Here is a 26,112-nt window from a genome sequence, read left to right as displayed (position 1 = left end):
GTTTATTTTTGTTATAATTTTCTTAACAATCGCACAACATCAAGTTTTTGTCTTCTTCTGGTTAAGTTGTTGTTTTTTTGAAAAATGTTACTTTAGACTTTGAGAAAGCATATATACTCAGTAATTCCGGAGCAAGAAGGTCAGCCATAGATTAATATCAAAAGTGCATGCGAAAATGCCTTGAAGTGAGCGATTTAAAATATTTACAACTATCATGATAGCTACCAGAGAATCTAAGTATTTAGAAAAAGTGTGAAAATACTTGTCAAAGTCAAGAAATGGAACCTAAATTTTATTTTATAAAAATGTCGTTGAAAAAGAAAAATATCAATCCTATGATCATAAATTTAGCAATCATGTTCAACTGCAATGAAATCCCAAAAATTCTACGATTACCCTATATTATTTCAAGCCAACACTAGAATGAATAAACAAATTATTGTTACTTGTAACATGTAAAAAAAAATTTAGATTTGATTTCTTGTGATTTTTAAGTTTAATTTTTTATTTAGTAGATGAAATATACAAAGTTGTCGTATACCACAAAGTTTCGTCATATTCGTATACCATTGCTGAACTAGGCTGAATACATAAAATATCTTTGAACAAGTTGTTGAACCAAACTTTTGCATAAAAATTGTTCTGTGATTGAACTTTGTACTTTCCTTAGTGATGAATTTATTTCCAAACTCCCGATATCGTTCAACAATTTCATTTTGGAATTTGTTACATAATTATATCATTTGTAATTATTATAGAAGAAACTATAAGAAACAATTCACTAACACTTTTGTTAGTGAACAAAGATATTATTTCTAAATTTTATACTTTAGGTAATTCGAAAGTTTTAAAGTTTGGTATTAAGGTCAAATTCTATTGTTCTATGTGAGCTCAACAGTGTAATTCCCTACATAGATGGCCGTGGTTCTCAGGAATGTTCTTTTACTGAGCGTGGTCATTAATAAAAATTATGTTCCCAGAAATTTTTTGGTTTCCCGAATAGGCAATAGATAATAGATTTGGTTTCCCGAATAGGCAACAAATCTCTTAAGTGATGAACGCTTTGATTAATATTCATTACTTTTACGCCAAACGTTTACAACTATTTAGCAAATTCATTTATTTCAGTAACATATATTACATATTTTATTTAACAGTATAAGAAATTTAATTTCTCCAATATTTTATTTACCAATGAATTTTTTGTAAGCACCAATGACAGCTTTATTATTGGAATAGAAAAGCCTGTTCAAAAAATTCCTGCTTCCGCTCTCCTATAATATTATTGAATGTACATTGCTTGAATTGGATCATATTGTAAGACCTACTTACTAGTAAATTAATTATGAGATCATCATTAGTTTTATGAATTATCAGTGTTTTGTAATTTTCTAGTTGGCGCTAATAAAATCAAGTTTATATAACATACGTCAAGTTCGACTTGTTATTTGTTTATGCATAAAACGAGGTTTGGCAGGTTTGACTAGTTCAATTGAATGACTTTTAAATAAAGATAAAAAAGAGCCTGCGATCACGTAACAAATCCTAAAAATGCCATCGCAACTATGCCATGTCAGTGATTGTACTTTCTTATTGAAAAGATATATCATTTCATGAAGAATTGAAAAACGTTAATAAGTCGGGGATATCTCGGGTCAAAGTTGGGTAATTTTTTTTATAATTCATCAATTGGTCATTTTCACAATTTATTTATTACATTTGGTAAAATCCCTAAACACTTTATACTCAAGATCAATGGATCAAAATTTTTAGATGCCTCATGTCATCATTATCTATTTTATATGAAAGTTTTTTCAAGAAATGAATTACATATCGTTTATTCATTTAATTATGATATTAATATGTCTATGTAATCATTTTTCATAAGCAATTTATATGCGTCTCTTTAAATTACGTGAACTTTGTTCAGATAGATATTATCAAGTGAAGGGTAAATTTTGAAAATATCACATTCACAAATAATACATTTACTGTGTATGTCATTCATTATTTCAGTTTCTTATCTACGGAAATAGTACTAATTGATATATATTTTTGAAGCAATGCCTTCTTCACGACCCATTGACCTATTTTGATATTGAATTAAATATATGGTATATGGCAGGCCTGCACAACATGCGGGCCGCATGCGGCCCGCTTGATACTTCTGTGCGGCCCGCGGGTGATTTTGAAACAAATCTTTGTTATTGTTATTTTTGTTACATTGTTATTTATGCAAGCGCGCCGCTACTCCGATCATATTAGAAATCGTGAGATTTATGTTTTGCACTAGTTTCAATAAATATCGAACTTGGTGTGAAATTGGTGTGCCCTTCGCGACCATTAAAATTCGTCGCTCGACCTCTCGCACCCTAGCCCAACCAAGTTTGGGAAACCCTGATTTAGATATCTCGGTATTCAAACTGAATCACGCTCAAAACAATATCGGTATACAATCTCACACCCATTAGTGCATATTAGCAACCTATTAATAATCCCACTATTTTATACTAGCATTTTATGAAACTGAAGTTTATTTTTCAAATTTAGAACTTAAAAAACAATTTTTTTATTCATGAATGCTGCAGAAATTTTCACACAAAAGATATTGCTATTTACTGTAAAACTTCAAAAATTTGGAGCAGATTTTGTAGAAAAATGTATTTTAACAGTTGAAAAAGTACAACAGAGGAGGATCTATCGCTACTAAACGGATTGTTTGTCCATCCTGCAATGAAAATATCTAAAAATGTTAGATATGACTGAATATCTATATGTGGGACGATTTTACAAAACTGAACCTGAGTAAAATATTTTCCTGCAGTCAGTTTATACTGCAACACGCAATACCTAATTCTAATAAAAAAAATATTGAAAATGAAGGGTGGGTTTTCAAAGTAGATGAACCACTAAATACTCAAGAAAATGGGATTCTTCCTATTTTTAAGCTTTCCAGTAACGAAAGTGTTTCATCAAATTTAACTGTTTCACAAAATTATTTTGATTTGAAGTTCATCTTGTGAAATATGTATGTGGCAGGGTTTGCGCCCGCCGGGCCTTCAGATTTAAGCTTGCGACCCTCGTGGTAATTTGAGTTGTATGGTAATTGCGCAGCGCATTGGTAACATACCGCAGTGTCAGTTTCTTCGAATTTATCAGAGAGTGTTATATTTGAATTGTATAGTTTACGACAAACGATGTCGCTGTGGTGTCAACTAAAATTGGTCATGCCTATTATTCTTCGTACGTAGCGGGGACCCGCCTTTCGTTAGTAAATTTGGAATAAAAGCTCATGTAAACGATCGTTTCTGACCTTTTCTTCATTTCTTTTAAGTACCCTCCAGAAATATATAAAAAAATCCAAAAATTCACTGCACTTTCTCGACAAGATTTTCAGATTTTAAAAATCGGTGTTTTTGTTATTTTTTATATTTACAATTGCTTGTTTTGCGATTTTTGTACTCGCTTTGTTTTTATTATTTTGAAATATCAACGCAGTTTTCATAAAATATAGCTATTTGTTATATATAGCTTGGATTATCTCACTCAAAACAACTTCGTTAATTTCTAGACCAAGAGTTACAAAAAACTCAATTCTTTGATATAATCTGGCTTTTTGTTTAATAATTGTACTTTCTTCCATCTTTTGTAATGATCGTCCAAAATCCCTACAATATGAATAATGAACCTGATATAATTTTTTGAACATTTCACAAAATTTTCGATATTTTAGCGACTTGTACTTAATTAAGTTATATTTATATATTATAGCAATTTTTATCTTCAAAAATATGCAGTCTGTAACGTCATAATAATTTTAAAAAAAATCAGAGATATTGTTTGGTAACAAGAATGAGAAATAGATTCCAGAAAAAAAATCGAAAAAATTTTTTTGCTTCAAATATTCATAATGTTTATCTCAAATGTTTAAATTTATCAGGCACTACATTGATAATCATATTTGCATAAGATGTGAATAAGGTGAACTGACCGTCTAGCAAAACGTTGTAATTTTTCGATGTTTTTATTATTCGTTCTTTAAATTTTACGCCGTAATATTTTTTTTCCATTTTTCTTTCTCTGCTCTATGTATATACGATAACATGCTTTCCATATCATACCCTGATTAAGTTTTTCTGAATGAAAATAAATTCGAAACGTCAGCAAATTACATTGTTGTGCTTCTAACACCAGTTGCGTTTGTACTCGACATGAATATACCTGGTGTGGCAATCATACGCTAAACTGTTGCGTAAAATCGTAAGAATTTTAGGATAATTCTCATAAATCCTTTTAGCGCAAAAAACGCATAATGTGTGCAGATAATAAAATTCCTTACAGTTTAATGGAAAATATATATGAATTAATAAGACTTAGTATTAATAATCACAACGATTTATGTTATTCAACTTATACTTGTGGTAACTTGATCCTATTTCAATTTAGTCATTAATTATTTTTTATAATTCCAAATTTATATAATTATTACTAAGTGTTGGTTTTAAAACGCCACCTGCACGTTCCAAATATATAAGAACTAAAATATACCGTGGCAATTAAAAGTATTTATGCCGTTATGAACTCTTATTTTCTAATTAACTAATGTTTTTAAAATATTGCAACAATCTTTAAATTATAATGAGGACGCTGACATGTTTCTGTTAACTTTGGATAATTTCTTGCAGTGTCGAATTTAAAAAATATACTTGAAAACAAAAAAAGTGATGCAGCGAAATGCTTTAGAAGCATTATTCGCAAAGTATTTGAAACTCGCTGTTGTCGGGCAATATTGCAACTGAAACAAACAAATTTTAATTTCAGCACTAGGTGACAACAGAGTGCTATTCGATTACGTCTCTTATGTTTTGTAACTAAACTATCCTCATAAATCATAAAATTTTAAAAATGCGTCATTGAAACATGTTTAAAGTAGATAAAACTATTTGATTTTGAAAGGAGAAGAATGTCCTACTTCTGCCGTTTAAGCGTAACTTGTTTGAACAGTAGACGTATAGTTATGTCGACATTTATTTTCCTTAACTTAATTTATTGCAATATATGTGAATTAAAGCCCTCGTTTTCTTGTATATTATGTAGATCGACTGAGGAAAGTTCTTGAAAATATCAAAGTAACAGCTCATTACTGATTTTCTATGATTTAGCTACACCCTCCTACACCTCCGATTTTTTTCTTTTTTTCATAAACATTAATAAATTGGGCTGATTGATCCAAGATATGTATATATCAAAATTGTACTGAATACTTATTTTAAATCAGTTTCGTTTCATTAAAATATATATATATTCAAAATTTACCAATGACCTAATTACAAATAACGATTACGTCTAAGGTAAAAGAGAAATATTTTTATTCAAATCCAATTTTTATATAATATGCACTTTCTTATATACAGTAAAAACTAGAAATTCATTTTGATGGAACTATTAATATTTCCGAAAAAAAAATTGTAACGTTACTTGATTATAGTAATTCCCCTTTTTTAGATTCCATTTTTATCAATCAGTCAATAAATATGTATTGAAGTATTTCTAGAAACAAATCAAAAAAAATTTCTAAATCTTATATTCAATCTCTCTCACGGCAATGTTAATGATAGTGACGTTCTTGAATTAAATAAAGCATAGAATCGGTATATATTTTCATCTTTCATAGCAATAATATGTCCCGGCAATAGAAAAAAAATTGAAAAACAAACACAGTAAAATTAAATCAAATGTTCGTTGCAGAGTTCAATAGCGGTGGTATTATTATACATTAAATTTAAAATTGCTTTTTTTGTGATCTTTGTATTCGCTTCACTTTTTAGGATTTTTAAATGCCAATGCAGTTTTAGTAGAAAACATTTGTTCTATATAGCTTTCATTATCTCACTCAAAACTACTTTTCCCGTCACTTTATCAAAAGTTACATATGTTTTCGTTTTTTCTTTAAAATTTGGCTCTTCATTTGACATTCGTACTTCTTACGATATTTCGTGATGATAGTCCAAATTTCTATAACGTAACGAAAGACTTGAGGCGAATTATTTCAATATTCCGGAAATGTTTTGAAATTTTGGCCAATCGTACTCCAGGTATATTTATATATTATATAACATATTTATTATAAACTGTATTGGCATACCAGTAATTGGGCTGGGCATTTTTGAATAACTGATGATTTTATAATCGAATCGAATATTTTTTTCTAATCGAATCAACAATCGAATACTTGGGAGTTTATGAGAAACATGGAATACATCACTAAAACAGATTGTGGAGCGTTCATACACAATGAAAAACATCTATTTATCAATAACTCAATACAGAAAATAGTCATACGTCAAAAATGCAATGTGAAAATATGGCTTCAATAATAAAATTGGATAATTCATCTCGACCATTGGCGGAAAGAAAAAAAAAGCGGCGATTTGAAATTTTGCTCTGAACCAATTTGAATATTCGATTAGAAGTGCCCAGCCCTGACCAGGAATAAATTGAGAATTTTTAAACTTCACAAAACATGTGGCCGGTAACATTGTTTAGTAAGAATAATGGGAAATGAGAATAAAAAATATATAAATTTCTTCTTCAATTAATCATATTCTTCTTCTCAAAGGTTCAAAATTTTATAAAAAATGCACTACATTTTTAATTTAAAGAAGGGGAATACACTTAAATAAATACTGCATTTTTCTGAATGTTACACAAGAAGGAAATTTCATTATGAAAATACAAGATCAACATTTGTTTTTGCAAATCTAGTAGTTGGTGTTAATCCATGTCAGTCGCGATGTGTTTGCATTAGATAAGTTTTGTTATACTACACTCGAATACGGTGATAGGAATGATTAATGTTGTTTGTATAAGGTGTTAATAACAGGTCGTCTATTGTGCGAACTTTTAGGATTGCAATAGATATCAGGTCTTTGTCGTTTAAGTGAAATCGTAAAACTTTTCATTTTACAATAAATATTTAGAGCCAAAACTACCCATAACACCTTCCCATATAAATATTGTAATTTTTTTCATATTTAAAACACAAAATTTCTTGCTCATGGTTGAAATGTATGCCTAATAATTTCAATAAATTGAGCCAAATTGTTGAACCGGTAAAAGGGGAATTTTAGTAAATATTTTCAGCGCAGAATTGAACAGCTTATAAAAACAATTTAGTGTCATATGGAAAATAAAAAATAAATAAAAGGGCTTCTGTTATTTTATGTAATCTTACTAATAATAACAATTATGGTGGTATTCAATTAACAACTATGTGAACTTTCTTATAATTTAACCAAAACTATTGAATCAGATTGAACTTTCATTACGTCGAATTTCTAAGTCCTGGCATTCCAAGTCGTTTATAATACTTGTCACGTACAGCATGGTATCAATTGATGCACACGCAAGTCCATGACGCTATGGCAATGGTTGTAGTAGGTTCCGCATGATTTGGGTTAAAGATTTTTGAAATTAAATTGTAAAAATACATTGATTCGTCAGAACCATCGAATCGAAACTTTGCAACAATACCGTTTAAATGACTGCAAAATAGATAACATGTTTTAAGTCACACAAAATCTTTGGCAGGTCAGGAATTCTCTTATGTCAAACGTACGCAGAATTTTTGATAATTTATTTTTATGAATTAGTTATTGAATATTTTTATATTTTCAGTTTAGCACAAAGTGTCTGTTTCAGAACGGCAACTTTCACGTTGCAATTATATACAAGACAAAAATGTACCAAGGCAAATATGCAGCTTTTTGTCATCATGATCTTATATTCATTTATGAGTATTTTCCATAATTTGCAACAGTATTCACATTATAAGAAGAGCGTTATGTTCGTTTTAGTAATTTCAGTTCTACCTCTACTACAACTATAAATTGTAATTTCAGCACTAGGTGACAACAGAGTGCTATTCTATTGAGTTTTTTATATGCTGTAACTACAATGACGTCATAAATTATAAAACTAAAACATAAGACCTTTAAATATGTTCGAAGCAGATAAAATTATTTGCTCATAAAAGGAAAAGAATTCTATAAGTCTGCAATTTTGGCGCCACTTGTAAAAATAAACACATATTTATATCAACGTTTAATCGTTACAATCTAATTTATTGCAACGTTAGCGAAAGTAAGTCCTGCCTTATAGGCTTACATTTTCTTGTAATATACGATGGATAAAAAATTAGTATGGTGACGCCATAATTTATTAATACGTCACAATCTTGAAGTAGATCGATTGAGAAATAGTTTCGAAAATTTTTAAGTATTAGATTTTCATGATTGTTGATACGCCCTCGTAAACGTCCAATTTCATTTTTACAGCAACACAATAATTCTTGCGTGTCGAGAAAAAAATTTCTTTCAAATCCTAATAAATTGGCCGATTTGTTAAATTAAAAAAAATATATTTTAAAATATTTTTGACGCAGGGGTTGAATAGCCAAAAGCTGTATATTTCATTAAAATATAAATAATTGAAATGTACCAAAGGCGTAAGCAAAAGTAACGATGCGTCTCAAAATGTGGGAATTATTCATATTCATACTCAATTTTTATTTTATATCAACCTGTTTCTATGAAAGAAAATTTGGCGCTTCAGAAATATGTGCACCAAGATGGCGGACACTGGGACGTAGTATGTTTACCAGGAGTACCAAAAATTTAGATGAAACTAGAATACATTTATTTTCCCGTATTAGTTTTCCGGTATTGCAGTGTTGCCTAATCTTCAAGTTGATGTAACAGTTGAACACATTCATAATAATTTTCACGTGCGACATGGGAATTGTTGATGTATATGTCAGGCGATAACACTGCGGATGGTAAATATCGTTTTTCTTAGATGGAAGCCCTCCGATAAGTCTAAATTAATGAACACGTGATTACGATAATAATACAGATATATACTTTAAAATCTGTTATTTGAGCGTTGCTACAATGTCATTTTTCTGGATGTCTCTCTTAACAAAAAAGTGAAACGTCATGAATCATAAAAAGCTGCGGAATCTTGAATCTTTAAAATGTTCCGTTTGTGTTCGAAGTTTAAGATTATGCCTCGTGAATGTGATTTTTGAACAAACAATACAAACAAAAACAGAAGAGAACACTTGTGAAAACCTATGTAATAAATTATTTAATTTAAAACTGAAAAGAACTTTGGTAACATAAATTTGGTCAAATTTACTTGGAGAGTCTTATACCACAATAGTACTCGTAAATGCTCATTGTTATTAATCGTAAAGTGAGCTACTTTTAGGCAAGCAGTACATAATTAATGGAACTTGAAAGATTAATACCCTCTAAATTTTGTGTCTGCTTCAATTACGCGGTTGAAAGTATTTTGTAAAAATGGATTCGTTGCTGTATGATGTTTTGTTATAAGTTTGAAGGAGCTACGAACACATTCTATGTTGGCGCAAACTCTTATTTAGTGAAAGTCAAATCAAATGCTAAACAATCGAACCACACAATTTCTGACCATTTATTTTCATAATTTAGTCATTACTTATTTTTTTAATTCTCAATTTATCACCAAGTGTCTGTTTCAGAACGGCATCTTTCACGTTTCAAATTTATAAAGACTAAAATGTATAAAGACAATTATGCGTATCATGTCATTATAAATTTGTATTAATTAACAAGTATTTTCGAAAATTTGCAATATTATTTACATTTTAACAAGAGCGTTATGTTCGTTCGCCAGATGCCGTTAAATTTTTTAGGATTCTAGGAGTATTTGAAACTCTACAAATATAAACTCGCTGTTGTCGTTCAATCTTTCCACTAGAACTATAAAATTGTAATTTCGGCACTAGGTGACAACAAAGTGCTATTCAATTACGTCTGTTATAGGTTCTAACCATAATGACCTCATGAATTATAAAAAGTTAAAAAAAAAGACCTTGAAATATGTTTGAAGTAGATAAAATTATTTTCCGATGAAACAAAAAAATGCCATACGTCTGCAGTTTTGGCGCCACTTGTTTGCAGAGTAAACAAAGTGTTATGTCGACGTTTAATTGTTTTAACTTAATTTATTGCAACGTTCGTGAAACTACGGCCTTTTTTTCTAGTTCTAACAGTTTCTTGTAAATGATGATAGATAATAAATTGGTATGATGTCGGAACGTTTTTTAAAAAGTAGATCGAATGAGAAATGGTTCTGAAAATATTTAAGTAATAGCTTCAAATAGATTTGTACGAATTTAATGTCCTATTTAATGTTCCTAAATGTCCCATTTCACTTTGTCAGCAACCTAATAATTCTTGCATGCTGTAAAAAAAAAATTCTCAAATCCCAATAAATTGGCTGATTTGTTGAACCAGAGAAGTCGAAATTGTGGTAAATAAATTGTAGAAATCTTTTTGGCGCATATATTGAACAGCTTATAAAAACTACAAATATTTGTAATTTACTAATTGTGTAATTAAAATGAACGATGAGTCTAAGAACGTGAGAAATATTTATAATAATTAAACATAATTTTTACTTTATATCAACTTGTTTCTATATAAGGAAAATTAGAACATTAATTTGATGGAAATAATATTAATTTATTTTACTGCATTAGTTGTCCGACATGATAAACAAACAAGATTATCATCACGCTCAAGGCAGAACAAAGGCATGTAAAATACGCTGTTTATTCCTATAAAAAAGAACGTGAATTAATGGCTTAGTTTAGAAGAGAAAAGTAATGGAACAAAATAAAAATAATTTATACTGATTACTTCATTAGTGTTTTTAAGCCAGAAGTGTATCACATTTTGTGGCATATTATGAGTCCCTGTACATCAACCAATATTAATGATGTAAAAGCGTATGTTGCTTCTAAATTTCATTTTGACGAATATGTTTATCGATATCAATATATTGTTATGTTTGATGTGTTCGAAGTTTGAGGCATAAAAAATATTTATTCAATTGAATGTTGTCATAATTTATACGAAATTAATAGATTCCTGCGAAGGTTTTCAAGTACTTAATCTGAAGTGCTAACGAAGATTAATGTTGTTATATCATGATATTTTTTCTTTAAACAATAAATTCACCCACAACACAGTCGGTTTTGCTTTTTTTCAGTAGTACCTTTTAAAAAAAGATTGGAGTGTATACCACTGCTTAAATTAAATTTATAAAGAGTCATAGATATCCTGTGCATTTTAAATACTTACTATATATATCTCGTAAATACTTATATTATTAATATAAAATAAACAAAGGAAAGGTAAGGGTGAAAGTAGATTCAAAATAAAATATTAGGTATTACGCATATTGAAACCACTGGGAAAAAGACGAAGTCTTTATATAAATCAATGCAATCATTCGAATTGTTTTCATCCATACATTTTTTTTTTTTGATGTATCCCAAATAAATTACATCCAATAAAAACATCTTGATGGTAATTGGTAAAAACAATGTTAAAAATCGTTATCTGAAAATACGACGTTTTTTAATTGAAAATTATTTTACTTTTGCAGAGAATAGTTATGTATAAACTAGATTCAAATGCTACCTCATTACGATTTTATTTGAATACTTATAGGCTATACCTAACAAAGTTCAAAATTTTAGATATCGATCTTTTAATTGATTGCATGGAAGTTACCAGAGCTGTCTAACCTTCGTTCGTATTCAAATTTTTCTTGTGAATATTTTCATTGAATTAAATCACTGTAAAGATTTATTGAAAAAAGTCTAACAGAAATAAATTTAAAGTGAAAGTCATTCAATTGAAAACGTTTCATCTCAAAACAGGTCAACGAAAACTTTAACCTGTAAAATTTTATACACATGTTTGAATCTCCATTTCGTTAAGCAACAAATGGAATTACCAACTGGATGAGATTACAAAGTTCGTTTAAATGTAATTGATACATTTCCTAAAGTTTGATTGTTAGCAGTGCACTAATCTCAACTAGTTTAATAAACCTATAATATTTGAAGTCACTCAATACAGTCACGATAACATTATTGAGTTTTTCAATTCTTGGTGACATGTTACGCTATTCGATTTTATTTATTATGATTTTAAACGAAACTGGCGTCGTTAATTACAATATTTTGGAGATAACCCCTTCAAATTTTCGTAATAGATAAAATTGTTTTTCCATACTCAAGTTCGGAACGGAAAAGAATGTCATATGTCTGCAGTTTCGGCGCCCTTGTTTGGACCGTAAACGCATATAGTGTTGTCAACGTTTAATCCTTTCAACCTAATTTATTACAACGGTCCCTTTGCAGTCTCACAATTTGTTATCTCTAGATATAACATAACGTGTGGTGACGAAATTATTTTTTAATCTATTGATCCCAAAGTGAATCAAATAAGAAAATGAAACGAGAAATATAAAAATAATAGTTCTCATGGATATATAATTCTCAATATACTGAAAGTTAGACAACTAGTAGTAATGAAACCATATGTAATGTTTTCGGTTTAAGATTGAATAGGCAACAAGTAGTGTTAGGTTTTCGTCATTTTTGAAAAGACATTTGGAAATAGTTTAATTTTATAATAGAATGAATCTATTACCACTTGGCTATAAAAAAAAAACTATGGTAAAATATATGAAGAAATGAATAAAAATGTAACAAATATTTAAAAGAAAGTTATAAAAAACATTCACTGTTAAAATGAGGTGTACATATAGATATATTTGTTTAGTTCTCAATTTTTGACAATGAATGCAAGTAAATGCAATTCTTGTCAACAAAGATCCAACAATCGATATCTTAATACGTTTATCGTAAATATAATTTTCATTGTCTATGTTTTTTTGAAAAAGCCATGAAATGCAGATTAGGTTTTTGTGTTTTACCTAGACGTTTCAGGGTGCTGCAGTGGCTTTGCAAAAAAAATACATGTCGTGAATCCAAAAAAAGCTTTTACGAGTCGGTGATCTTTAATGTCGAAAGTACGTGCCACACAATTTCTGGTCAGTTATTTTTATAATTCCCAATTTATCACCAAGTGTCTGTTTCAAAACGTCATCATTAACGTTTCAAATTTATAAAGACTAAAATGTATCAAGACAATTATGCGTATCATGTCATTATAAATTCGTTCTCAAGTATTTTCGGAAATATGCAATAATATTTACATCATAACAAGAACGTTATGTTCGTTTTGATAATTTCTTACAGTGTCAGAGTTCAAAAATATCCAGTACTTGAACACGAAACGCCAGATGCTGTTAAATTTCTTAGGATTTTAGTAGTATTTGGAACTCTACAAATATAAACTCGCTGTTTTCGTTCAATCTTTACACTAGAACTATAAAAATGTAATTTCAGCACTAGGTGACAACAAAGTGCTTTCCAATTACGTCTGTTAAAGGCTGTAACTATAATGACCTCATGAATTATGAAAATTCAATAATAAGACCTTGAAATAAGTTTGAAGTAGATAAAATTATTTTCCGATGAAACAAAAAAATGCCATACGTCTGCAGTTTTGACGCCACTTGTTTGCAGAATAAACAAATTGTGATGTCGACGTTTAATTGTTTTAACTTGATTTATTGTAACGTTCGTGGAACTAAGCCCTGCTTTCTAGTTCTAACAGTGTCTTGTAAATTATGATAGATAATAAATTTCTATGATGACGCAACATTTTTTAAAAAGTAGATCGAATGAAAAATGGTTCTGAAAATATTTAAGTAATAGCTTCAAATAGATTTATACCAATTTAATGTCCCCTTTAATGTTCCTAAATTTCCCATTTCACTTTGTCAGCAACCCAATAATTCTTGCATGCTGTAAATTTTTTTTTATAAAATCCTAATAAATTTGCTGATTTGTTGAACCAGAAAATTCGAAATTGTGGTAAATATATTTTAGAAATCTTTTTGGCGCAGATATTGAACAGCTTATAAAAAAACTACAAATATTTCAATATTACTGATTGTGTAATTAAAGTCAACGATGAGTCTAAGAACGTGAGAATTTTTTATATTTATTATTAATTTTTACTTTATATCAACTTGTTTCTATATAAGGGAAATTAGAACATTAATTTGACGGGAATAATACTAATTTATTTTACTGCATTAGTTTTCCGATATGATAAACAAACTTGATTATCATCACGCTCAAAGCAGAAAAAGGCATGTAAAAGACGCTGTTTATTCCTATAAAAAAGAACGTGAATTAATGGCTTAGTTTAGAAGGGAAATGTAATGGAACAAAATAAAAATAATACATACTGATTACTTCATTAGTGTTTTCAAGCCAGATATTTATCACATTTCGTGGCATATTATGAGTCCCTATACACAAACAAATATTATTAGTGTAAAAGCGTATGTTGCTTCTAAATTTAATTTTGACGATTATGTTTATCGATCTCAATATATTGTTATGTTTGATGTGTTTGAAGTTTAGAGCATAAAAAATATTTATTCAGTTGAATGTTGTCATAATTTATACGAAATTAATAGATTCATGGGATGGTTTTCAAGTACTTTATCTGGAGTGATAACGAAGATTAATGATGGTATATTATGACATTTCGTCTTTGAACAATAAATTCACCCACAACACAGTCGCTTTTGCTTGTTTTAGTAGTACTTTTTAAAAAAATATTGGAGTGTATACTGCTGCTAAAATTAAATTCATGAAGAGATATAGATATCCTGTTCATTTTACATACTTACTATATATAATTCGTAAATACTTATATTATTAATATAAAACAAAAAAGGGAAAGGTAAGGGTGAAGGATGAAAGTAGATTCAAAATAAAATATTAGGTATTACGCATAGTGGAACAACTGAAAAAAGACCAAGACATTATACAAATCAATGCAATCATTCAAATTGTTTTCATCCATTCTTTTTTATTTTGATGTATCCCAAATAAATAACACCCAATAAAAACTTCTTGATGGTAATTGTTAAAAATAATGTTAAATATCGTTATCTAAAAATACGACGTTTTTCAATTGAACATTTTTTACTTTTGCAGAGAGTAGTTATGTTTAAACTAAATTCAAATGCTACTTCATTAGGATTTTATCTGAATACTCCTAGGCTATACTTAACAAAGATCAAAATTAATTTTTTTTTTTGAATACCATTATCGCATGTGACGATTGTAAAAATATTAAATCAAATACTCTTTCTTGAGACCAGTGGTTCTCAGCCTTTTTTGTCTCGCGACCCCCTTTGGTGGTTTACACATATCTCGCGACCCCCTGCCTCACTTTCTATACTTATCAATGGAATAAGCGGCAAAGTGGAGGCGCAGTTCTTTCTTCATGGTAGCTCTTGTCGTGGTTATTGCGCTATTACCGGTCTATTCACTAAATCGTGTACTGTACCATATTTTAGTTTATCGTGCGGAATTATCAACCTAAACATGAAATCTAACCCCAAATCCATCAAAACTGCATCCATGTTCCAATATTTATCACCATCAGGGGCAGACCTGCCAATACAGCCGACATGCCGTGATTATGGCAGCAAAATTTGACCCGCTTTTGTTCATCAATTTGCTGCTGTGGGAACGGCATCTTGCCATTGGTCTGTGGCAGCTAAATGGGTTTGGCCATAGCTGCCATGGTTTGGAAATCCCGCCATGGTTTTGCAGCATCTTCAGACGCCACAAAATACTTGAAACTACACTTGGGAAAGTGAATGTTGTGTAATTCAATTTTTCATCAACCTGCAGTTTTACTGAATGTGACTGCTGGCTTCGAAACCGTGTAGCCAACTGCGTAATTTGTGGTGTAGTTTTTGACAAAGCTAATCTCAATCATCCTCGACTTTTATTCGATTCCGTGCCTTTGTTTTTATATGAAGAAGAGCTAAAAAGCCACTTTCATATTTCTTAACGTCATTTTCATATTGTCGCTTCTTCGTCATGTTAAATAAAATAACGGAATTATAACGCTACTGCATTATGTAGTACTGATGTATGATAATCTTCACGATGAAACAACCTAGACTACAAGCCTATCCTGCAGTAAACCCCATGGTATCGAAATACTGGCGTTCCACTGCATTGCTTCGAAGCCCGCGTGTATTCCGCATCGTGGCGCGCGGAAATGCAGACGAGTTCGTTTGACGTCACAATAGTTAACATGCCATAAACATCTCGCGTCGCTTGCTTGGTTTTCAAGCAAGAAGCGACATTCTGGGATATCACGACAGCTAGTGGAAATCGCGTTTTATTGACAATATTTAATCTGAAGTTTTGTATATTTTCTACTGTTTTGCAAGACCTTCGCGATTCCCAGGTTGGGAACCACTGCTTCAGACATCATTCTTTTAATTGATCGCATGGAAATTACCAGAGCTGACTAACTTTCGTTTGTATTCAAATTTTTTATGTGAATATTTTCATTGGAATAAATCACTGTAATGATTTATTGAAAAAAATCTAACAGAAATAAATTTAAAGTGAAAGACATTCAATTGAAAACGTTTCATCACAAAACAGGTCAACGAGAACTTTAACCTGCAAAATTTTATACACATGTTTGAATCTCCATTTCGTTAAGCAACAAATCGAATTACCAACTGGATGAGATTACAAAGTTCGTTTAAATGTAATTGATACATTTCCTAAAGTATGATTGTTAGCAGTGCACTAATCTCTAGTTTAATAAATAATAAAACTAGTTTAATAAACCTATAATATTTGAAGTCACTCAATACCGTCACGATATCATTATTGAGTTTTTCAATTCTTGGTGACATGTTACGCTATTCGATTTTATGTACTATGATTTTAAACGAAACTGGCGTCGTTCATTATAATATTTTAGAGATAACCCCCTCAAATGTTTGTAATAGATAAAATTGTTTTTCCATACTCAAGTTTGGAACGGAAAAGAATGTCATATGTCTGCAGTTTCGCCGCCCTTTTTCAGACTGTAAACGCATATAGTGTTGTCAACGTTTAATCCTTTCAACCTAATTTATTACAACGGTCCCTTTGCAGTCTCACAATTTGTTATCTCTAGATATAACACAACGTGTGGTGACGAAATTATTTTTTAATCTATTGAACTCAAAGTGAATCAAATAAGAAAATGAAACGAGAAATATAACAATAATAGTTCTCATGGATTTATCATTCTCAATATGCTGAAAGTTAGACAACTAGTAGTAATGAAATCATATGTAATGTTTTCGGTTTAAGATTGAATAGGCAACGGGTAGTGTTAGGTTTTCGTCATTTTCAAAAGACATTTAGAAATAGTTTAATTTTATAATAGGATGGATCTATTACCACTTGGCTATAAAAAAAAAAAACGTTAGTAAAATATATGAAGAAATGAATAAAAATGTAACAAATATTAAAGGGAACTTATAAAAAAATATTCACTGTTAAAATGAGGTGTACATATATATATATATATATATATATATATATATATATATTTGTTTAGTTCTCAATTTTTGACATTGAATGCAAGTAAATGCGATTCTTGTTAACAAAGATCCAACAATCGATATCTTAATACGTTTAACGTAAATATAATTTATATTGTCTAGGTTTTTTTGCAAAAGCCATGAAATGCGGACTAGGTTTTTGTGTTTTACCTAGACGTTTCAGGGTGTTGCAGTTTCGAAATGAATTCAATATCACCCTGTTTTCCGACTTTGGAAAGGCATATACGTCTTCGTCTGAAATGAGTTTATATTAAACGTACTTGTAAAATTCTATATTATCTCATTTAATGCAAAAAGAAACAATCTGAAACTAGATACGAACTAAATATCTAGATAGTAAAAGCATCATGGATCATTGGACTTTGTATGATTCAATTTCTGTTTGGAAATCTGGGACGCTTTGCACAAAGATTATACTCTATTTATAATATGTTACAAATCACATCGTAATCATCACAGGCATAGTGAACAGACCTGCGTAGATACATACGTTTGAGTGCTTGAACCAGCAACAACTCCAATCACACTTCACCACTCATATGTATGTACATTGAAACGGATTCACAAGCTTCCATCAAATAAACTCAATTTATTGAAACTTAGTCGACACGGATTCACGGCCGGGTAGTTCAATTTCAACTATTACTTGGTTTCTATATTATCTGCACATCAAGCCAGGACTAGACACAATCTGCATTGCACTACCAACTATTCAATAAAAAACCAAAAGCGCACCTTTCACATTTGTATATTCCATTGATTGAACTTATTTTTCTTAACATTCATAATTTGGTAAGAAGAATACGTTAAATTGTATCTTTTCTTATATATGACAACTTTATATATTTCGTAAGCGCCAGTATCTTATCAAGTAACTTATACATTCTTTTTTATTTATTTCACTTTTTAGTTTTATTTTATGACCGATCCGAGTGAAATATGCATCATATCAGTATTATTAAATTAATCATACATGTATCTGGGGGGTTGCTACCGTATATGCCAACTATAGCATAACTTGTTATAACATATTTGTCAGCTTTTAAGACGTGCATTAAAATCATAATACTACATTTTAAAGAATCATGATTATATGCCAGGCAATTTGCCAGAATGACTGATGTAGTGGCAATAGCGACATGATGTTTCAAATTCAAACAATGTATTTAAAGGGTGCATAGCATAAGTGAAATAAGATACGTGAGATTTATCGTACTCGGGCAACACTGAATAATTAAAAAATGAAATAGTAGGCTGTTGTATTCCCATTTTTTGATAAAAAAAATATTAAATTTTTCAATATTTATGCTGCTATTGAATGTCAATGCAGTTTTACATTTGAATTTGAATCGAACAAATATTGTTAAATTATTCAACTTGAAATGTCATACCGACTTCACGAGTCAACTCGAATTTTAATTCAAATACAAACGAAGACTAATTTAGTTTGAGCGTTGTCGGGTGATTTTCCAAGTAACATATTACATATAAAATGCTATATAATTGTACAGGGTTACTAAATGGGTGTCACATTGTTCAACAAATCGCCGAGTCAAAAACATAACAAGCAAAAACGGCAACCAATAAACTGAGAAATCTTTCATATTTTTCCTATTCTAATTTCACACTCTTTGTCAGTTCAATATTTGTTGCTGGTCCTCAAAGTCATTCTGTTCGGTAATCTGCCGAAGTAAAAAAGTTTGGATTCACCTAAATAAACAACTTGATTAGTTTTTATTTCTTCCTGGCGCACTAAAAATCATCGATGTATGCAAATGACGCCACTTGTCAAAACAGTGGTGAATCGCAATTCAATACTATATTTTATTTCATTTCGATTATGTATATTTTATACAAATTCAACTCTTATTTAAGAGTCAATTCGTGACTATTTTCTAGTTTAATATGTTAAGAATTATTTAATTAACATTTTCAGTAGCTAATGTTTGACTAAATTACTAGTTGTAAAATGAGTATTGTTGATCGAGTTTGGTAATTTCATATGTTTACATTTTTTATAGCATTAATTTATTTTTTCGTAAAATCTTTGTAAATCTATAACATTTTGATCTTACTATAAAATTACTAGAAAAGGATTGATTGAATAATTGAGTTTAGATTTTTGTACATGGTAGACAAACGAGACTTTAGGGAGTTTGGAGGTTGGAAATTTTTCGACAACATGAATTTTCCTATTTCTTCATTCTTCAATCTGAAAATTCTTCTTTTAATGTAAAAAATTGGGTTTCGAGGTTGTTTATGCACATATCTTCCACATATGACACAAAAATGTTAACTGCATTTTGCTTTATAATACATAGCAATTTTCATGAATTGAAACGCTTTTAAGGGTTGGATCTCTCAGCTGATACGGTATACCGAAGTTTGAGAAATCCCCAACTTAGTCCCCTTCCCCTTTCCTTATGTCAAAATATATTCGACTAAACAAAATAAAGTGTTAGACTAATTAGGGTTGATTGTGTGTTACTTTATAAATCACATATACCAAAATGTAAATATTCGCTATTTGAAAACAAAGTTTGCTTGCAGTATATAATTTTGTTTCGTTCAATAAATTGCAAAGCCGCTAACTGTTTGAAAGATTTATTTAGAGACCCATAGTAATGCATTTTACAGAAACACAACTATAATTGGAGAAGGAGAAATGTATAATATAAGTAGACAAAAAGCCTTTTTGTGTATTTTTTTTTTTGATTGTTTTGAAAATTATAAACTTTATTGTTTTTTCTTTCGCTTTTTTTTTATATTTGAGGAAATTGTTTTAGCATAGTGGTAGCCCAATTAAGCTCAAAATAAAATCATAGTTATAGCATACTGATGTTGAATTAAAAAAAAATTAGTTTCGCGAACATGTAATGAAATAAAGGCCATTTTGATTTTTAAGGACACCAAATAATGCTATGATTTGTTGTGACCTTTTAAACAATTTTTTGTAGTTTCTTATATCTGCATATGCGGTCATCATTAAGCTATACATTCTTGAAAAGTGAATTTCAAAATTTTCGTAACTTTCACAATGCTGCCATCCAATTCATTTTTGTCTCTCAAATTTCATGATATTTTTTTATAATATTTTTTCATGACTATTTAACATAGTAGTTATGGCGAACGTCGATTTGTCTACATACCGCGTTAGAATTGGTCTATTTCGAGGCGGTTGTGGAACTAAAGAGAATCGGGCACCGACTTCAACTTTACAACTCTCGGATTATTCAACGGGACTTTCTTTAGCGATTCTAACAGTCGTGTTTGCATTACTGGCTGTTCAAGGAATTGAGAAAAATCCAGGGCCGAGATCGTCGAATCCAAATAGTGTAAATAAAGGATCTCGTGCAGATTCAGAAGGTAGGTTAACTTCATACTCTAAAAATAAATACACAACACGGAAGTTCAGTTTATATTCAGAAATGCGATATTTGAAATTCTACGAAGATTAGATTAGGTGATATCATCTGCCTTACATTGGAGATCAATGTTGAAAAAATGGCAACTTTTCTGCACAAAATTCTCAATTCTCTTTTGCAAGCCTTGAATAAAGAGCTTAAATGAAGGTCGGACACAACTTACAGTTGTTCTGCTGGAATCCAGTAATCTTTCAAAATGCCACTACCAGTTTATTAGTGATTTTACCTGTTTGGGAGTATGTGGAGCGCTTTCGTCGAAAAAGGTTCATTAAGTAACCTGAAGTTTATTTTTCGTCGTACTGACAATAAAAACAAGACAAACAAAATTGGCAATGATTATGAATTTAAATTGTTTTAAAATTGGAAATCTCATGTCCCCGGCATTAGACTAAAATTCATTATACATAAAAATTAGTACATTTCTAATAAATATTATTTCACATATAAATATATCTATTTGCATTAAATAATGAATACTTTTTCAGCGTCTGCCATCACCGAACTTGACAATGCTTTCTACGAGACAATAGACAAGTTTTCACTGCAACAATTCAAAATATTTGCTCAATCAAAAAATGGCCTCGTCCTCAGTTATCGAGAAATTTCTGATATCACGGATCATAGCACAGAATTAGTGGATGAACAGAAATATGCTGTTCTAACCCTCTGGAAAGAAAAAAATGGTTAGATGAGCATTATTTAAATATATGAGATCTTTTTTTGTAAAGTTTGATATTTCATTCTCTTTATTAACATTTGTATTACATATATTTAATAAACCTATCCCAATGCGAGTGGGATCTAAAACTATCTAACGCTCCCGTAGTATGTGCACCAAGATGGCGCACCACCTGATATTTGTAACCTGGTATAAAAATGTTCAGATTGTTCAGATGTTCAGATTGTGCGCCATCTTGCTGCACATACAATTATTGCTTGGTCATCTTACCCCATAAATTATATATTTTATTATTTTTATCATATTATATTCGTGAACTATATGCGATCATTTCATTCAAATGAATACAGGAAAAAACGGAACCGCGGGAAGAATAAGAGAAGTTGTTAACAATTTTATTGGGCTCGAGTCAAGCAAAGAGGCCATTCAAGATTTTGAACCAGGTATAGGAAAAACGATTTGCATTCATTACAATTCGTGGATGGAGAGTTGAAACTAAGTATCCATCATAATCTAGCCTTTACAAACTATGTGTATATTTGTCTACTGTGACAGTAAATGAGGCAGGACAACATATTCAATACTGAAAAACCTCTAATAGCATACCAGAACATCACGTGATCTCCAGAAAGAAAATCTTTTTAATAATAGATTCATTAACGTTATTGATATCAATAAAACGTTGTACAAAACCAAGAGTGGCCAAAACAACACACAAGCAGGAACCAATCATTGCGTCAAAAGTTCATTAAGACAACGAATTTAAGTTATCATATTGATACATTTCAGGTGCAAGATTCGAAGATGTTTTCCTCGAATTACCAAGAAGGTTCCTAAACATAGCTGATTTCAAACGATTCGCCTTATCGAAAAATGGATTGTCTTTAAGCTTGAGTGATGTTACCTCAATTGAAGACGATACAAAATACTCGCTTGACCAAATGCTTAACATGCTTTGGTTGTGGAAAGAAAACGCTGGTAGGAATTTCAGAAAGTAGAGATGTTGACGTATATTAAAATTTATTGCTTTTATATCAGCTGAACGTTGCTCAAATGCGTTAAAATCACGCACTCGATTGAGTGTTCAGAGTCTAAACAAACAAATGATGTAAATTCGAGTTTTTTTGTTTATTAGAAGAAGTTCTCTCCTACGGATAACTGATTTAACGTGAATGAATGGTAAAAGCAAATGTCGAAGCGATATAATATTATTAAAATTAATGCTTGTTACGAACAATGTGATGGTGTGACAGAATGTTTATAATGAAGCATTGTGCTTTTTACGTTTAATAATAAAAATATTTTATTTTTTTGGATCTACAGTATTTATGTCGACCGAATCAGTTGTTCCGATTCTAACCAGTGTTACATTAGCAGCATGTTTGGCGGAACTAATGAATTTGTTTACTTATTTAGTTAATTCCGCATCAACGACGCTTATCATGGGAATACTCGACAACTATAAAAAAAAAAAACATCCACATTCGGACATCCAAGGTGCATATTTATTTAATACATTTTCTTGAATAAGCTTATAACACTGTCTCGGAAAAGATGAAATGAGCAAAATGTAAAATATTACATGCAGCCAAGAAAACTTCTAATGCTAAAAATTATACTGACTCTGAAAATATCGGATTTTTAGACGAAAGAATTGAAGACGCCTTTCTTAAAATTATCGAAACGATTCACAACCTATCCGAGTTCAGAGAATTTGCACGATCTAGCAATGGATTATCATTGAATAGCGGCGATGTTACTATGATTGAGCAAGATTCCAAATCTTCCTTTGACAAAAAGCTTAGCATGCTTCGACTGTGGAAGCAAAATGCTGGTGAGTGCTTGAATTATTTTTATACGACGAGTTTTCACGCTTTTTGCGCTGAACCAGGCTTTGTGCAAGCATCCACGATATATAATAATATATTACTATTATTTGTGAGAAACGGAATATTTGGTCGGTTTTGCCTACTATGTTATTTTATGTATCTTTGGGACAGGGATGTCAAACTCGCGGCGACACATATAGATGTGAACAACTGTTTCCATTTCTAAAATGAATCAAATACCCTCAACGATTGGTTGAGTTGGTGCTGTAAAACCAGCCTGATATTAGTAATCTGGTTGCCCAAAAGAGAAGCCAAACGTCAGGACAAATGTAATAAAAAACATCAAGTTTATTCTGTTTTTTTGTGAATTTTAGGTCTTTATATTAAGATTAAGTCATTTTTGAAATGTAAAATTCTGTTCTTATCAAAAGTTTGTTCAAATATGCTTTTGATGGTTGTATATAAAGTTTTACGATTTTTCGTAATAAATACAGTAAGTTCTAATAATAGTGAAATGCATGAAATTAATATTTAAATGGCATTTGAAATTTGAAAAAAAAAATAATAAAACTTTATTCGGTTGTTTAATTACATAATAATATATATCACAAACTACACCTATCTGAAAATATGCATGAAGTATACATTATCAAAAACTGTTTGCGGTCTTGGCACAATTCCCAAAATGCAATGCGGCCCTCGAATACTCAGGAGTTTCATAATCTTGCTTGAGGTATAATTCCTCAATTGATTGTTGTTTGCAATTTCTTTTTTCCCTAATCTTCACTTATTTTTAAATTACACATGTAACACTGTTTCATAGTAATATGGTTTATTTTAGATAATCTCGTCACGGCAGCAACAATCAGAGATTTAGTTGAACAATACGAAAATGTCACGCCTCAGACAACATACCAAGGTATACAGTAGATTTATACAAAGTGTAACGCTGAAAATTTTAATTGTATTTAAATACAGTTTGTAAGGAAACCTAATTAGCCATTAGTTAAATTGTGGGTATTCGCATTTGCATTATTTTATAATAACATATCCTCTATCAAAAATTTAGACTTTTAATAAGAAATTGTTCTACGATCGGAATATATAAAGGGATAGACGCTTGGATTAAAAAGCGTGTATGATATTGTTACAACAGTCACTATCAATGACTCAATCTCGCTTTATTAAATTACACATTCTTATACAAAGCAGGTGAACAATCCGTACTGCAGCAACCTTTGCAGGCAGAAGAAGAAAGCTTGAATCAAGGAGACACGTTTGAGACTTCAGCTGGTAAATTTATACCTTTTTAAATAAAAATATTGTTGCGATAGTCGCTATCAAGTATTCAATTTCGCATTCTTATACAATGCAGGTGAACGATCGGTACCTCAGCAACCTTTGCTGATAGGAGAAAAAGGCTCAAATGAAAGACACACGTTTGAGACTTCAGCAGGTAAATTTAATTACGATAATGACTAAATTGATCGACATATATTACTTATTATGACGCATATCAGTATAAGAAACCAATCACATACTTACATAATGGTGTCTCAAACGTAAGTATACACTTTCATATTTGATTTGCTCTTCAGGTATTGTTTGCGTTGGGCATCTGATATTGGGCATCTAAGGTAATAGGAAATGAGGATTGTTGCAATATCAGAACTGAATATTGAATTAGAACTAAATAAAAGTTCATAACAAGGAAGTAAATGTGAACAACTTGTAGAAATTGAATTTAAGCTGAAATCTTAATTGATAAAAACCTTAAATATGTATAGAAAATAAACAAATTAGAAAGAAGACAAACAAGTAATAAATAAACTAAAAAAAAATTTATACGAAACTGTATCAATTCACTGGAACTAAATTTGTATCAATATGAGACCTAATCTAATATAACATAATTTTTACTGGTTGTTCAATTGTTTACAGAAAAAAAAATTTGTCGACAAAGTCAACGATATCACTCGCAAAACAATCGAGTATGACGTTCGGTCAGTATTCGAAGATTTGAATGAATTAGAAGAGGAAGTTCAGCCGAAGCTGACGGTAGCCAATTTCAAAAATCAAACTAGCAGCAAACCTCTTGGACAATCTAACGCAATTGGAATTGATAAAATTGAAATAAGTCTTGATCAGTTACACGATGAGTTTAAAGGAACCACTTCTAACCATGTAATGCTATTGGGAGACGCTGGTTCTGGAAAAACAATTTCCGCCAAAAAGTACTCTAAAATGGCCTTGGATAAAGGATCTAACGTTTTGAAAGATATTCTAATGACATTTTATATCTCTGTTTCCGATCTTCAACAGGAAACAATGTCGACCCCATTTGATCTATTATTCACGCAACAAATCGGCCTACCAATCGAACTTAAGAAAGCCGGTGCACATTGGGTAGAGAAAAATACGGACAAAATTCTCTTAGTTATAGACGGACTTGATCGAGCAGGCAAGTTATTTGGAGGACTCTATCCTAAAATCCATGATCCAAATATAAATTTGAAAACAAATACTATTTTAGCAAACATTTTATCTGGCTCATTGTATCCAGACATGAAAATCTTATCAACTTCCCGTTGGAGCACATTTTGGGAATTGGATCCAAAACAAAAACCTTTGAAAGTCGTAATGCTTGAAGGTTTCGACGACAATGATATTCCAAAAATATTATCGAATTTGGTTGTATCTAACGCCAAAGAAGAGGCATTGCAAAATGATATCACGCAAAGCCCAAAAATTATTTCTCTGT

General features: G+C 30.5%; 1 protein-coding gene across 1 annotated transcript; it reads left to right on the top strand.

Moving 5' to 3' along the window:
• Positions 1-20,540: 20,540 nt before the first annotated feature.
• LOC120336046 (uncharacterized) lies at positions 20,541-25,483 on the top strand. Its single transcript, XM_078110255.1, has 10 exons — positions 20,541-20,784; positions 21,329-21,526; positions 21,873-21,965; positions 22,312-22,500; positions 22,939-23,019; positions 23,168-23,356; positions 24,193-24,270; positions 24,564-24,644; positions 24,727-24,807; positions 25,293-25,483. The coding sequence occupies exons 1-10, from the start codon at positions 20,541-20,543 to the stop codon at positions 25,346-25,348; spliced, it is 1,290 nt and encodes a 429-aa protein (XP_077966381.1). The 3' UTR covers positions 25,349-25,483.
• Positions 25,484-26,112: the final 629 nt, after the last annotated feature.

Source organism: Styela clava, chromosome 2, assembly GCF_964204865.1.
Source record: "Styela clava chromosome 2, kaStyClav1.hap1.2, whole genome shotgun sequence".
Classification (NCBI taxonomy): domain Eukaryota; kingdom Metazoa; phylum Chordata; class Ascidiacea; order Stolidobranchia; family Styelidae; genus Styela; species Styela clava.
The sequence above is the reverse complement of the archived record's forward strand: the minus strand, read 5'-3'. Positions and strand labels throughout refer to the sequence as shown.

What these genes read in the sequence shown, in the direction of transcription:
- LOC120336046 (XM_078110255.1), top strand. Translation starts at nt 20,541, where the DNA reads ATGGCGAACGTCGATTTGTCTACATACCGCGTTAGAATTGGTCTATTT. An exon ending in GTTGTGGAAAGAAAACGCTG is followed by an intron (nt 22,501 to 22,938) that starts GTAGGAATTTCA and finishes TTACTTATTTAG; the next exon opens with TTAATTCCGCATCAACGACG. An exon ending in CACGTTTGAGACTTCAGCTG is followed by an intron (nt 24,645 to 24,726) that starts GTAAATTTATAC and finishes TATACAATGCAG; the next exon opens with GTGAACGATCGGTACCTCAG.